Source organism: Gadus morhua, chromosome 11 (assembly GCF_902167405.1).
Source record: "Gadus morhua chromosome 11, gadMor3.0, whole genome shotgun sequence".
In the NCBI taxonomy this organism is placed as follows: domain Eukaryota; kingdom Metazoa; phylum Chordata; class Actinopteri; order Gadiformes; family Gadidae; genus Gadus; species Gadus morhua.
In genome coordinates, this window is record NC_044058.1 from 17,805,427 (window position 1) to 17,820,475 (window position 15,049).

General features: G+C 44.4%; 2 protein-coding genes across 11 annotated transcripts in view; one reads left to right on the plus strand and one right to left on the minus strand.

Annotated features, from left to right (window-relative positions):
• Window positions 1–375: 375 nt before the first annotated feature.
• Window positions 376–11,106, plus strand: cyb5r4 (cytochrome b5 reductase 4). Of its 5 annotated transcripts, XM_030370284.1 has the most exons (18): window positions 378–636; window positions 1,418–1,539; window positions 1,775–1,928; window positions 2,293–2,393; window positions 2,993–3,074; window positions 3,221–3,259; window positions 3,376–3,490; window positions 3,625–3,682; window positions 4,448–4,541; window positions 4,736–4,768; window positions 4,872–4,994; window positions 6,785–6,925; window positions 7,416–7,468; window positions 7,505–7,625; window positions 8,556–8,706; window positions 8,843–8,929; window positions 9,194–9,355; window positions 9,532–11,106. In XM_030370284.1, exons 1-18 carry the CDS (start codon window positions 435–437, stop codon window positions 9,584–9,586), a joined length of 1,893 nt encoding a protein of 630 aa, XP_030226144.1. In that variant the 5' UTR covers window positions 378–434; the 3' UTR covers window positions 9,587–11,106. The 5 variants fall into 5 exon arrangements, with proteins under 5 accessions (XP_030226147.1, XP_030226144.1, XP_030226143.1 ...); XM_030370283.1 differs by having other exon boundaries at window positions 379–636; window positions 7,416–7,625; XM_030370286.1 differs by lacking the exon at window positions 378–636 and adding an exon at window positions 1,018–1,141 and having other exon boundaries at window positions 7,416–7,625.
• cep162 (centrosomal protein 162) overlaps window positions 10,425–15,049 on the minus strand; it is a 32,849-nt gene continuing 28,224 nt past the window's right edge. For 3 of the 6 annotated variants that reach the window (XR_003978503.1, XR_003978502.1, XR_003978498.1), the window contains 3 exons: window positions 14,768–14,902; window positions 12,371–14,339; window positions 10,425–11,988 (listed from right to left, as the gene is read on the minus strand). Coding sequence is in view for 1 of the 6 variants with exons in the window: in XM_030370282.1 (XP_030226142.1) it covers window positions 14,127–14,339; window positions 14,768–14,902 (348 nt within the window). In the remaining 5 variants the exon portion in view is untranslated. Of the gene's footprint in view, window positions 14,340–14,767; window positions 14,903–15,049 lie in introns of all 6 variants that reach the window. The other 3 variants (XR_003978501.1, XR_003978500.1, XM_030370282.1) reach the window with 3 other exon arrangements.

The window sequence follows — 15,049 nt, forward strand, 5'->3', positions numbered from 1 at the left end:
GCTTGAAAAGCATCATTCACCATCATGACGTCATATTTTAAATCTATATACACAGTCCACCCTTAAATTAAATGTCATAAAGGATTCGAAAAAAGTCCCCCAGTCGGAGGAGTTAGGAAGAAGTTCAGAGTTGTAGACTTAGAACAGTGGGGCCATGCCTTCTTGGTTAAAAAAAACATTCACCTGCGCATAAGCACACACATAGCATCAAATACAAAACATTAATACATAATTACTCTAAAAAAACTAACAAGAAAGTTCTCGTTTTAGATGATTGAAAGTCGTCTGTCTGAGTAGCCTTAAGTCTTATTTTGGAATCCTCTTAGTGACTTAGCTGATAAGCTGTGAAAGGCAGTTTGCCTAGCAGACCTACTCCATGTTACCACTCGGGCATGCTATGAAACACACTCAGTTTAAACAACAAACGCTATGCAATGTGTCGTGGTAGATTATTGCATATTCGTCTGTTTCAGGCTTCCTCCCACTTGTGGGACTGTCATCACTTCCCGATGCTTTACACCAATAGGCCAAATTATGACGACACCGATTCTGACGACGAGGAAGAGGAGGATGAACGTGAGGAAAGATGGAATTATGTTTCATCTGCAGCACACTCTTTCACTTATATCATGACAGGTAGGTCTATTTTTAGTAGTGATATTTTATAAAAGTAAACATTGTTAAAATACATGCATATTGGCTGTATTTTGATTAAAAAATATTTCCATAGCTCAGCGCTTTTGCAAATAATTGTTGACTATACTATAGGTTTAATTTCGGTTTTATTGATATAGATCTGGGGACATCTCTCTATAGGGCTCTTTTTATGCCATTATACAAATATCCCACAATGACGTTGACAACATTAGAAAATAAGATTGATTAATTTGATTCGATTTCTGGCTTTAATTAATGTAGCCTATTATTTTTATTATTATGATCGATTATTTGAAGTAGCCGGTCAACCTGTGATTCTCAAATCGCCAGTAGAGGGCAGTGAAGCGCCGGGCGCCTCTTGTTTACGTCATAACCTGGACCCAGTTGTTTATTTACAACAGTGTGGACACAGGACATTTCAACAGACAGGGCGGTCCAACTAGTATGCGAAAAACTCTGATGGCGTTCCTTTGACATATCCGGAGTAGGTAACTGGTTACATCAGGACATACCATGTTCAACACGCCTCCTGCGTTGACTGTAAGTTAGAAGCCTTGATGATACTGACTTTTGGTCACGCTAGACTAGCTGTGCTAGCTTGGCTAGCTATGCTATCTAACCAGTCCTCTAGACACCGGTGTTCAACGCTCTCCGCTTTGAAGAACTGTGTCAACACAGCGGAATGATTCACACTGGCCCGTGAAAGGAGACGTTTGTAGTAAACCATTGTTAATGGTTTGATTTCACGGTGATCCAATAGATATCTTTCGACGTTTGGGATCCTTCCGGATAGTCAAGATGCTGAACGTCCCGACCCAGTCGTTCCCGGCGGCGGGGTCCCAGCAGCGGGTGGCCCCGGCAGGACAGTCCGGGAGGAACAAGGTAAACTCGGGTTGTTATGCTAAGGTATAAACCAAAGTGAACTCTCCGTAATAGCTCAACAGGTGGACAATATGCAATGTCAGTTACTCCTGACTGCGATAAGAAACTTGACTTATGATACTGAAGCACTGTAAATAATATTACTTGAATTGCTGTATATTATTTGGTATACCAACTGTACATTTAGGCCTACATGATAGAATCTGATGTCCACACGTTTGCTCTCACTGGTTAGGTGGCCTTGAAGCCGGGTCACAGTCTGATGGACTGGATCCGTTTTGCCAAGAGTGGGCGAGACCACACGGGGCTGAGAGGCCGCTTGATTGAGGTCACTGAGGAGGAACTGAAGAAACACGGCAGAAGAGACGACTGCTGGACGTGCATACGAGGTTAGTCTAGTCTGATGCCTACAGTCAAAACAAAGGGACGAACTAGTGTGATATTGTTCTAGTTGTTGAGCATAATAGATTTATTATCTCATGGCTATTTTACCTTAATTGATTGCTTTCATTATCTTTTAGTATGGGTTTTCATTTGTAGAAAACCCATTCTATAGTGTCTATACTGGCAGGTTAAAAATCGTAATTCTCCATAGAGTTAGTTAAGAAACGTCGTGCCATACTTGCATGATTAACAGTTGTGATATAATTATTTTGTTTAATCGATGCTGCTGCTTATAAAATAATATATATATAAATTCATGACATATCTATAGCCAATAGTATTCTCATCGGTTGATCTTCATGGCTAAAGGCATGGTGTACAATGTGACGCCCTACATGGACTACCATCCAGGGGGGGAAGAGGAGCTGATGAAGGCGGCAGGGAAAGACGGCACTGAACTGTTTGATCAGGTAGGCAATGCATGCTGCAGTCAGTTTTACTAGAGTGAATGCAGAGCATACAAGATATAGTTCATGCTGGTCGACAGTTAGAGGTGTGTAGGTAAAATTGAAGAGCTATTTGGAGTGTCATTTGCCAAAAATGGTAGAGGCATTTTCTATTGGTGAGTAAAATGGTCTAGTGATTTTCTTTCTACTGCTGTATGGGCCCATATCGATTTTGAGACTGCTTCTGGCTCCTATCTGAACAATTAGTGCACTTCAGATAAGTTCGCTCTCTCCCTGTGAATCTTGTGTATGGTGGGGAGGGGAGGGGAATTCTATTGTGTTGTGTTTCAAAATCTTGCTCTCTTCTGCTCTCACTGCTCTCTCCCACAAATCGACATTTAAAGTGGAACAGAGACACTAGACTTCTAGGCTGGATTCCATCCCTCTAGTCTATACAGTAAATATAAATAGCAGGATAATGTGGGAAAAAATCCATATCTTTTTCCCATATTGCCCAAACTAAAAAATGTTTGGTCCAACTGTTCCTCACATGTTGACGTGGGGTATTTGTGCTTGAGAGGATTTAGATGGGAATTGAATAAAGGAATGTTCTTATTTCACAGGTCCATCGGTGGGTTAATTATGAATCTATGCTGAAAGAGTGCCTAGTGGGCAGGATGGCCGTCAAACCGCTGGCTGTCAAAGGTACAAAAACACACACTTGCTAGCAACCTAGGGATGTGCAACAGGGCCACTTTGTTTTTCTTACTATCTTTAGCTAAACGGCCATCTGCCGTTTAGCTAAGAGAGAATCTCTGCCACTAATTCAAATTTGCCTTGTCTTTGACCAGCTCTGTCTCAGAAGAAGGTCATCAGCTCCAACCTGAATGGTACAGTAACCCCTTATCTAACATACAGTTGTGTGGATCAACATTGTGTTTCTTTCTTAGAATGCTGTTCACACCTCTTGTTGACCTCACTCCTCTTATCTTCTTCTTTTGGGCAGGTCTCACTCCTCCTCTTCCTCCACCACCACTGATGGCCTCCCCCACCTCTCCATCTTCTATGATGCTGCGCCCGACCGGATTTGCCCCTCCTTCAGAGAAGGATTCTCGACCACGGTAGAGCTCTACTAGAGTTTGCCTGTGCATCCCTTACCTTGTATGCCCTTAAGTGTTAGAGGTGGCCATTGGTTTGTTTGTTGCTGTTAAATTCATAACAATCATAATGACCCTGTTGTTCCCTTGTTCCCTAGGTTCGACTGGTTCCAAACAGACTCGACTGTTAATATTGTTGTTTATACCAAGAGAAAGGTAACCAACGATTGCTTGATGCTTACTTTCTGTGTTCCCTTCTGGTTTATGAAATGTTGCATTTGCATTCTGGGGTTTATGCAAAACTGTGAAGATAATTGATCAATCTAAAGAGGGTTGTAATAGTGCTTTTGAGCTGTCTGTCCGCCAAATTCTTCCTGATTTTAATTGCACTCCAAAGATTTGGATTGGAATATGTATCAAGCTAATTGGAACCAATAACAACTCAATGAGCTTAGGCTGAAGAGTATAACAAATGTTAATTATTTGAACTATTATTACGAAAGACAACATCCACTAAAAAGGCATTTATTGAAGCGCCTCACCAACTCTTCAGTCTGCCAAATACTATACACACCAGCTTTTCTCCAACTCTCTTAAGCCAGGGCCCAGTAGAGCTGGAGCCTCAGCAGGCCCACAGAGATCTATATCAATATGATGGAATACAGGATTTGGATTTTGAAATTAACATGAATATCAGAATTAGATTGGGTATCAGTTTTCACTCTGTTTCAGAGTGATATGAATTGTGATTTGTCAAACGCAAATTCCATAGTCTGAATGAGTATTTGGCACACATAGGAATCACCCTGAAGTGATCTACAACTGGGTTTAAAGAACCAATCCTTGTACCTGTTTATTGAATGCGGCCCAGTAGCTATCCCTTGTTTGAAACCGTTGCTCTACGTCATTTTCTGGAGGCGATTGCTGTAACATGGTCATTCCTATTGACCAACACTGTTTTCTCCTACCCTCCCACGTCAGATCCCCCGCTCAGGCTGTGCCACCATCGACCTGCAGGGCGGCGTCTTGCGACTGGAGGCCCTGCTGGGAAACATGTCCTACATGCTTCATCTACGTGAGTTCAAAAGAGTTTGATTGCATTTTCAGGTGCATCAGTGTCTGGTGAGACGCATGGAAACGTTAATCTGTCGTTTTCTTGGCTTACCTATCAAATATGCTCTAATAAAACAAGCCTTCCATGTAGGAGGATTTTTTTATTATCATTGTTTGTAGGTAACTTTTTGATTCCTCTTTTCATGTTTATTTTAGGCCTAACTGAAGAGGTAGAGGGGAGTGTTGAAGGCAAGTACAACGGCGAATGGCTGCTTGATTGATTGCCAATGTTTCTCTGACATCCACCCTGACCCTAATCATACCTTGTGTTGTTTTGTTTTTGTTGGAGCAGTCCAGACAGCAGGGTCTGTCGGGAAAATCCAGCTGAGCATACCCAAGCAGGCCAAGGGGAAGTGGGCCAGTGTGGGTCAACCTCTAGAGTTTCATAACAGCTTCCTGCGTCAGAAAGACAGAGGTGAGACCAAGAAGTGCTCAACTTCTTGCATGTGTGTGATGCTTGATTATAGTCACACTTTATGCGTGCTGCAAATGTTTTTGTTGTTTACATTTGCATGCTTATTCATTTATCTGGACCCCGTTTCCCGATAACGATGGATCCAAGCACGTACGATCATTCTCACAAAGGATCTTGCAAACGTTCGTAAATTTCTTTACTCTCCCGAAACTCCTCTTAACATGAACGCGCGTGCACTGCTCTAACGACGTTCGTAGGCTTCTAACTGTCCATTGACACGGTGCTGAAATGGGCTCTGTAGGAGGGGGAGACGCAGGAATGTCGCAGGAAAATAAGGTTAAAAAGGGTTCAAATATCTCCCCTTCATTGCCAACAGCAGAGTATCCTACGAAAAGAATAGACTACAATAATATGAATGCTACAAATATTAAAACACAATTGATTAGGCCTAGGCCGACATATGCTTTATTGGTTCTAATCCTGAACGCACTGTGTATATTTGTTCACGTCATTTTCCCCCCAGGAATAATTCCATATTACATTAGTCAAAGATAGCTTGTGTGACAACTACATTAATCTGAATGTGTTGATTTCTGAAACATTCTTTGCGCATCAAAGAGAGCAGACTTGATCTGATTCTGCATGAGGTTTCATTGATTGGTGCGCACTCTCTAGTCTACAATCTTTGATGTGAACATTAAAAATGCAACGTTCCATTCATTCATCATCATTAAAAGCATTGACACACGGCTATTGCTGACCCGATTAGGAGAGCTTGGTCTAGATCCTGCCCATATTTTTGGGCAGGATGATGTATAGGCCTTTTTATACTGCCAAGCCGGTTTGGTCGCAGCTTGGCACGCCCGGTGGTTTTCACCATCTTATCTTAAGTTTCCTGTGTAAAACAGAGGGGGCGCGGGTGCGGGCTTTCTTGGTTGACTGGAGAAGGCGGGGCTGCGCACGGAGTCTAGACCTCTTTCGAATAATTTGCAATAATGAGTTTGTGTCTGAGTGTAGGCTACAAACGCGATGAAAGGTCAAGGATGTTCGTAACTGTCTAGACAGGGTCCAATAAATAGTGAACTTCTTCACAGCCTCACCGAAGCGCCTAAGGTGCTTAATGCAAACAATCGCAACAAAAAACGCCTGCAGTAATTCTTTGACACCCGCTGGTCTCAGCAGGGGCGATTCTAGGTTGGCTCTAGGGGGCCCCCCCCGTGGCCCAGGCCCCGAAACAATTGCGGGGCCCCAGGCAGTTGCCTGGTATGCCTAATGGGATGCGGCGCCTCTGGGTCGCCGATGATGTTACTGTTGTTGAATTCTAACATGTCTATGTTTTCGCTGTTTAAATCTAAAAGTAGTCTATGAGTTATATATCGGCGGTAACCACTGTTTTTGGGGTATTGCGAATTTGCATCAGATGGACATTCCGTGGTATTGGATGTGTTTTAATAAAACACATCCAATACCACGCAATGTCTGCTGGTGGCGCCACTCAGGCTGTAGTAACGATGCTCTTAGCACCCTACGAGTACCCCTGGAGCCCTCGTTATCTACGAGTGTTTTCAGGACTTTCGTACAACGAACTTCATGAACCACTTAGGCTAACGATGCTCTCGGGAAACGGGGCCCTTGGAGTACTGAATTTTTCTTTGTTTTTTCTCTGCATTTTTTTTTTTCAGTTTTAACTTATTGTACCTCATTTTGAGTTCCTGTGTAATGCTAAAAAATCCCTTATTAGTATTATTAGTAACTTTTAGGCATGTTGTTTCTGCTGTCCTTCCTTGCAGCACTCCACTATAGGGATTGCGTGTTGGTGTCAAAGACGGAGGTCAACCACAACACCTCGGTGTTCCGGCTGCAGCTGGGCTGTGGGTCGGTCATGCACGTGCCTGTTGGGAAGCATGTCTACCTCAAAACCCAGGTCCAAGGTATGTGGGTGGCTACTGTGTTACTCATCCGTCATCTCATCCACAGATCTTCCACTGTGTTGCTCCTCAAATTAAAACCATTTCCTAAACAAAATAAATGAATTTGTTTCTCTGATGCCACCGTTTACAAATTCAGTTATGTATAGAATCAATTCCCAGAATGGACGGGATGGAATCCAGAATCTTCTCTTTTGGAGTCTACTCTCATCCATTATCTTATCCACAGATCTGCCACTGGGTTGCTCCTCAAATTAAAACCATTTACTAAACTAACTACCTTAAATTGAAAAGTTTCTCTGATGCCACCGTTTAGAAATTCTGTTATGTTTAGAATAAATTCCCAGAACAGACGGGATGGAATCCAGAATCTTCTGGAGTCTACTCCGCACCCCAGAAGTGACGTGTGCGAAATATGACTTGTAATGAGCCATAGGTTAAAGAACTGATCTGAGCGTACCACCACATGATGGTCCTTGTCCACGTTGTCCAGATGCTGAGGTGGTGAAGCCATACACGCCAGTGGAGCAGTCCCTGATCCCGGTGGTCCCGGTGGACCCGGTGGACCCGGTGGACCCGGTGGTCCCGGTGGACCCGGTGGACCCAGCCTCCCAAGACCAGACCCACGGCTCAGACCTCTTCCTCATGATCAAGGTCTACCCTGACGGACTCTTCACCCCGCAACTCGACACCCTGCACATCGGTAACCTGTCTGTCTGTGTCTGTCTGTGTCTGTCTGTGTCTGTCTGTGTCTGTCTGTGTCCGTCTGTGTCCGTCTGTGTCTGTCTGTGTGTGTCTGTCTCTGTCTGTCTCTGTCTGTCTCTGTCTGTCCGTCTGTCCGTCTGTCCGTCCGTCACCAATTTCTTTTATCATGTCAACATTTTATGGGTGTACCTTGCTAATGTAAAACTTTTCTTCTGCGTACAAATTTAAATACAATCAATTCAAACCTTGTGGTAAGAGTGAGCAATATATATCTTTAATATTCCATCCAAACTTTATTAATTGATCTAGTCAGATAACAAATACGTTCTGTTGAGCCATTACTTTAATTGAGGGTCATTATGAACATAACAAACGTTCATTATGTGCTTGGTCTAGTCCCACAGTAATTTAGTACCCCTGAAAACACTCTTCATTTATTACTTCGACGGTGAAATAAAAGTGAAACGCTGGCAACACTACCATGTCAAACAGGGTGAAAGAAGAGAGACGACTGATAAATGAGGCAGCTGAATGATTCATACTAAAGCAGTGAAGAGACATCACAACACCACTCGATCAAGTCTATGAAAGTGATTCACTGATAAAATGATATTGTGCTGTCCTTATCTCTCGGAGGGCACACGCAACTGAACACTTTTGGATGATTGATGAAGAATCTGTGGCTGCATACGGAGTCATCCAGGGCCAGCGTCTGAATAATATTATACGAGTCGGGGGCCAGGCCTTCCTTTAGAAAGTAATAAGTTGATAATCAGTCCTGTCTCTAACAGAATGAATAACGGCATATTGGGAGCCTCATATGCAAACCGGGGGTGGTGGCCAGTGGTGAGATTATTAATAACTCGATGAGTGAGGACTATGTGTTGTTTTGTAATCATGTTTGTCGTCTTTATTGTCTGTCGTCTAGGTGACCATCTGATGGTCAGCGGTCCGGAGGGTCCCTTCAGTCTCCGCCCCCTCCGTGATGTCACCCACCTCTACCTATTAGCCGCTGGCACCGGGTTCACGCCCATGGCCCGGCTCATCCAACTGTCCCTGCAGGACCTAGGAAGCATCAAGTACGGGGACGCGCGTGCGTGTGCGTGTGTGTGATCCTTTAATCAACACGAGCTACTTTGAGTTGGGTAGACGCTCCTCTACGTTTCCTTGTTCATATAAACGTGATGATCCATCGCTTCTTATCCTCTTCCTCAGGAGCACCAAGCTGCTCCTCTTCAACCGCCAGGAGAAGGACATCACGTGGCGCAGTCAGATGGATGAACTAGCAGCTACAGATCAGAGGTGCCCAAAGTTTGTCCGTTGCAGATTAGTGTTTACATACGTTTTCGGTTTTTTTCCGCACCTCGATTTCTATTGCTGTTTATTTTTATTTTTTTTACCTTGTGTGAAAACGGAGAGAAAGAAATGTTGCCGTGACGCACACTCTGCCCACTGCCTGCATTCCACCCTCTCTGGAGTCGGGTCATGTTCGACCCCTTTGGCCTCTCGGGGGCAGCTTTGGCTTCCGTTCCATTCATGTGGCTGTGCGGTTTCTCCGTCACCCAGGTTCCAGGTGGAGTACGTGCTGTCTGAGCCGGGCGACGGCTGGCCGGGCCAGAAGGGGCGAGTGGAACAGTCCATGCTGCGGGACTTCCTGAGCCGACCAGAGGGCTCCAGGGTATACGTGTGCGTGTGTGGACCCAGCGCCTTTACAGAGCTCACAGAGGAGTGAGTACCAGCCTGGTCCATGTTTCTCTCCTGAAGTCTGGTCTGCTGAGTCACCCAGCCATAATGATCCCACTGGACTGTTTATTTCTATGTATTGCAATTTTTTCTTCAATTAATCTCGAAATAATGATGCAGTATTTGTGTGTGTGATTTATTCCTCCTTTTCCTGCCTCTAGGTTGGTGAGGCAGCAGGGCTTCAGCCAAGAGGAGGTCCACACCTTCCAGGGCTGATCCACCGCCACTACTCCACCTCACGTTGTGCAGACACACACTTTAACCGGTTCTTGTACATAACACAGAGGATCAACTTTTAACCAGATGAATGGAAGGACACAACGGTTTTCTATGCACTCAACTTAACGGAGAGCGGGTGGAAATATGCAAGGAATAGGTATCAGGGGGCGCGCGGGCAGCGGGCAGGCGGGCGGGCGTCTGCCAGGCGGGCGTCTGCCAGGCAGGGTCCCCTGGCAGCAGGACTTCCCGGGCCTTTCACCTCTCCACGATTTAATCAAACTGGAGACACTGGGTTTTCAAGTTTCCAGCCCTGGGAGGTGTTCCGAATCTTAAATGAACAACATAGTTCAAGACTGTCCTCCCTGGTGTTATGCCTGGTGGCACATGCATACAGGTCCTCCAACGCGATGGACGGCCGACCGCCCATTGGGCCATTCGATTCTCAGGGTACCAGGATTAAGCGGCAGCTCCCTGATCCTCCTCCTCCTCCTCCTCCTTCAACTATACTGGGTGCTGGTTGATGGGATAGGTACTGTAGCTCAACATCGCATCGATTCTCTCCACATTCACGTTTCATGCAAATATCCACTAAGTTACTATGCTAGTACATGTTTATTTGCTGTTGCAGCTACTGCAAATAGAAGTTGGGTTATTGAGGTTTCCCTTTGAGATGTAATCACGTGTAATTAGCAGAGGAAGGGCGGAATAATCCAGAGAACAAACACACTGGCTAATGAAAGAGAAATGCCTGTCTTTTTTTGATTCTCTCGGAAAAGAAAGTCGTTGACAGGATTTTATGAATTAAGAATGAACTGTATTTCAGATGTGCGTATTATTTCCCTATTGTTGGCGGCTTTGAGTAAGGATTTTAAGAATAGTTCATGGTCATTACCACGACTCTTGCCATGAGTGTCAAAGGCAATACATGCAAGCACATATGTACCACATATGCTTTTGTTCCATCCTCCTTTAACATATTGTTACGTACTTTGCCAAATGACATAACAGGTTTTAAAATGAGCAATGTATAGTTTCTCTGAACTGTTCAATTCACGTAAAATGATAAAATGTTTAAACCAGACCAGAACAATCTTATTCTTCCCCAAACCAAAGTCAAAACCCATTACTGCCTCTGCAATGAGCGTTTCCAAAGCCACTGTCTTTTTCAGCTAAGCATTGGAACGGTTCTGTTGCTATGGGGATTGCCTTTGACATGCAGTGCTGTGGTCGTTTACTGTTGTTATTTTCTATATATTGTGGCCATTCTCTTCTATGGCACAAGATAGAAATGTTCCATATTTATCCTGAATGAGTTGCAATACAGTTTTTAGGATGTGTGAAAGTGCGTGGTATATGACATGTATAAGCATTTTATTTAATACTGTATTTTCTGTAGGAAAGGCAGGGGTAATATGTTGTCCCCTTATTGCCTGTATCTCTTCCACGTGAAAACCATTGTACATTTGAGCAATCCCACAGCAGAATAATAATAACACCGGAGTTGTGTCTAAAAACCACCTTGTGTCTATCTTTCCTTCAATCCGATATATCCTTCATTCTCACACAGTCACAAACGGAGGTTAGCACGTAACATCACTATTGCCGGCTATTCAAGACTGAAAAGTCAAAGGATTTTACTATTCATCCATAAATCATGAAAGTATTACTCACTGAGGAAATACAAAGGCCAAACATAAAAATGCATGTTATGAGTGGTCAATACCAATTAACATTCAGCTTTTGTAGCAAACACATGTCAAGCACTATGATTGTTAGACGCACACGTCAACTAGTGCTATGGGCTATTGCGGTGATCTGGGAACTAGTGCTATGGGCTAGTGAGGTGGACCAGAACCAAACAGTAATAGGTTTTGAGCTAAACGTAATGAAGTAGTTGATTCTGAGGGAGGGATCCCGGGCCAAACATTGCCTGCCACGCCCTTGACCCCTCCCTTCCAAGATGATTGGCAGCTCCATCGTCCCCTCGCGACACCTGTCCATATCAAAGCTCGGGTTGCACTCTCCAAACCTAGTGCACAACGTTCGGAATATCAAAGTTCTCCGGGGTCTCTCTGGTCAACACACCAGTACCTAAGGCTGCTGCAGGGCCCGAGGACAGGTCTGGGGGTCCATCGCACGCGGCTCCCCGGCCACCCATCAGTCCGACCCTGAGGTCCCTGTTAGCTGCTCCAGCTCCGGGGCCACAGGGTCCTGTGGTCGCGGAGCTTCCCGGTCTGCCTCTCTCCTCCTCATGAACCAGACAGGGGAGGAGAGAGCGGGAGGTGTCCTGCAGGGTTGGCTCGGAGGTGAAGGGCGCATTGTGTTGGAGCACGTTTAGGTTCAGCTGCTCCATGCAGCCAGGCAGATGTGCTCTGCGCGTCACTACAGCTTCTCTGCTTCTATGCAAACACAAAAGAGGGATCATCAGTTTCATCATCGGTAATTGTCAGCTCATTGTCTTCCAGTTGAGTGAAATATATGTATGTGAGTGCAATTTTTACTTTTAGCAAATAATGCCAAATAGGATGATTGGCCTCTACGCTCCCTGTGATGACAGGAGTACAGATGTGAGACACTGACAAAAGTTGAGGAAACGCGTGTCTTGTGATTCAGAGAGTCACGGCTTTGTTCGTCGCCAGACTAAAACTTTTCTCAAAAATATGTTGAAATTTAAATGGATTTTTCTTTCATTGTAGAAGGGGCACTTGTGACTGAGGCATGCTGTGTTCAGAATTTCATGAATTACGGTTGGGAAGTGATGGGTGCTGTGAGGGTACTCACTCAGGATGTGGAGCTCGGGTCTTAGCCAGCAGAGTCAGAACAAAGAACATAAAGATGACAAAAACAGCCAGGCCAACCCAGAAGACAATCACAATAGAGTCTGTATGGAAAACAGACCCCTATGTGACAAAGGGGCAAACATTTCGATAGCTAAAGGGCAACAAATACACAGGGTTAAGACGCAAAAACAGGTGCTTTGTTAAAGTTGTTAACATTATGCATTAACAACGATTCCAATGTATTGAAGTACTCAATATAGCCTACACAATTATGTTTAAGTATCAAAAGTGAAGTAGCTACTCACTATAATCATTAGCCTAATCAACATAAAAGAGTAGTATAATTCCACTTTTAATGCACAGACCTGTACATCTTTCGTGGTGGGAATTAAATTAATTCCCACTATATATATATACATTATTATTTATTTATTTTCAATATTGAAGCACTAAACGCTTTTTTTTTTTTTTATTCTTTCACTTTTTGGGTTATATCTTCATTGTGAATGCACTTTTTTGAAGTTGCTTTGGACAAAATCATCTGCTAATAGTATAAGTAATGTAGTTTGGGACAAAAATCAGTTTAATTAAAATTGTATTGTCTCTAATATTATTATTATTATTATTATTATTATTATTATTATAACATATAACATCCAAAGAGTTAGAAGTTCTGGAGTAGAGCTAAGTAAGGAGCTTGACCAGGCTCTCATGAAGCCTGCTGAATGCAGGCTCCCTCATGGAGGAAAAGCCTCCATAAGGGAGTCTACCTAAACCCCCCTGAAATAAACTGATCAAACAACGAAAGTTTTCCGACACACACTAGTGATCACAGTCACACCCAAGATGAAACGCATTAAACATTGAATAAGCATCGTGTGTTAAAACAAGCACAAATCTCCAGCGCACACCAAACCGGGCGTGTTGGTTCCTACTTACACCGATGCGCTGCAAGCCCCTCAAAAGACACAGGATCCTCGTAGTCGTAGTACTCATATCTCCACTCATAGCCCGGGTCCAGCGATCTTACGGTCCCGTTCAAACGATTAGAGTCACTCATCCTTACAAAGAGTGGAAAACAAAAACAAGTCGAGCCAGTTCACGGAGATGGAGTAGAGTGAGGGGATTTATGGAAAGCATGCATCGTTATAATCCCGACACCCCTTCCCTAGGCTGCTGCTACTAGGATACACGCACATGATGGATAGGAGCGCGTTTGCGAGGGGACCCTTTTAGCGCGGGGGGAGGGGGGGCAACGACGACGACGACGACGGATCCGGACGACACATACTACTCTACAAAACCTTTGATGCTCCAAGGGTGTAGAGCACTGTAAACCAGGCAACAGAAATTGTCGAAAAATCTTCAATAAATTCACATCATTGGATACAAACTAGTTGAACTCATGCAAAAAAAAAAACACCATTTGAAGGACATATTTTATTGGCGTTTCAGTAAATAAAATAAATACTAAAGTATTTTATATACTTCAATTTGTATTGAAGTTGTCAAGAAATATTAGAAAATGTTCCAGACACAAAGGCACACACACAGATGAAGGACGTTTCCAAGTAGTGTGAGTCATAAAACTCATCCATGATTGTAAAATCATGAATCACACACACAGGCACTGTTACTGCTGTTTAGGGATAAATGTGGTTAGGATGACCTCGGTAGGATTTTGAGCAAGTCTTTGTGAAACTGTAACAACCATGAATGCGATTGTGAAACGTGTGGCTCTGTATGTGTGCGAGTCATCAGCTCTTCCAGGTGAAGGGGGTGTGGAGGTGGGATTCCGGGCTGGGGAACACCACCCCTTGCCTGCGCAGCTCCCGCAGGACGTCCAGGATGGAGTCCAGCTCCAGGCGGAAGGCCTCCACCTCCCTGCTCCTCCCCTGGGCCAGACCCTTCCAGCGCTCCACCTCCGAGTGCTGCTCTGACTCCACCACCTGCCTGGTCTGGCATATGAGCTGCAGGGATTGAGGGGGGAGAGAGAGACAGAGACAGAGAAAGAGAGAGACAGAGAGTGAGAAAAAAACCTCTGACGGGCATTTCCTATTAATATCTCCACATACTTAAGTGCATTTATAAAATGCTTTTCTCGCCACTGCAGACACCTAAAGTGCTTTATATTTAATGCGTCAACTTTACACACACACACACACACACACACACACACACACACACACACACACACACACACACACACACACACACACACACACACACACACACACACACACACACACACACACACACACACACACACCAAAGATAAAACCTAGCGTGCCTTCAATCAATCAGACAAGCCACCCTGCGGCATCTAAACTCTCCGATGTTTTCAGGAGATTCTTTCTCTGTTTACGGGGAGAAAATGAGGGGCGCTGAATCACCGTACCTGCTTCAGCTGGTCCTCCCGCTGGGTGTGTCTGAGCTCCATGCTGCAAATCTTGGCCTCCAGGCCGTGGAGGTGCCTCAGCTCGGGGCTGTGGGCCTCTCTGGCCTGCCTCAGCTCTTCCAGCAGCCTGGTTAGCTAGCAAGTCGGGTGTGTGGGAAGGACAGGTTTAACACGCATGCAGGTTCGATCGAACGGCTTTAATTTGAGTGTTAGTATTATCTGTTAGAATTGCCAAAGCCATACATCATCTGGCAGTGAGGAAATTGCGCGGTGAAAATGTCT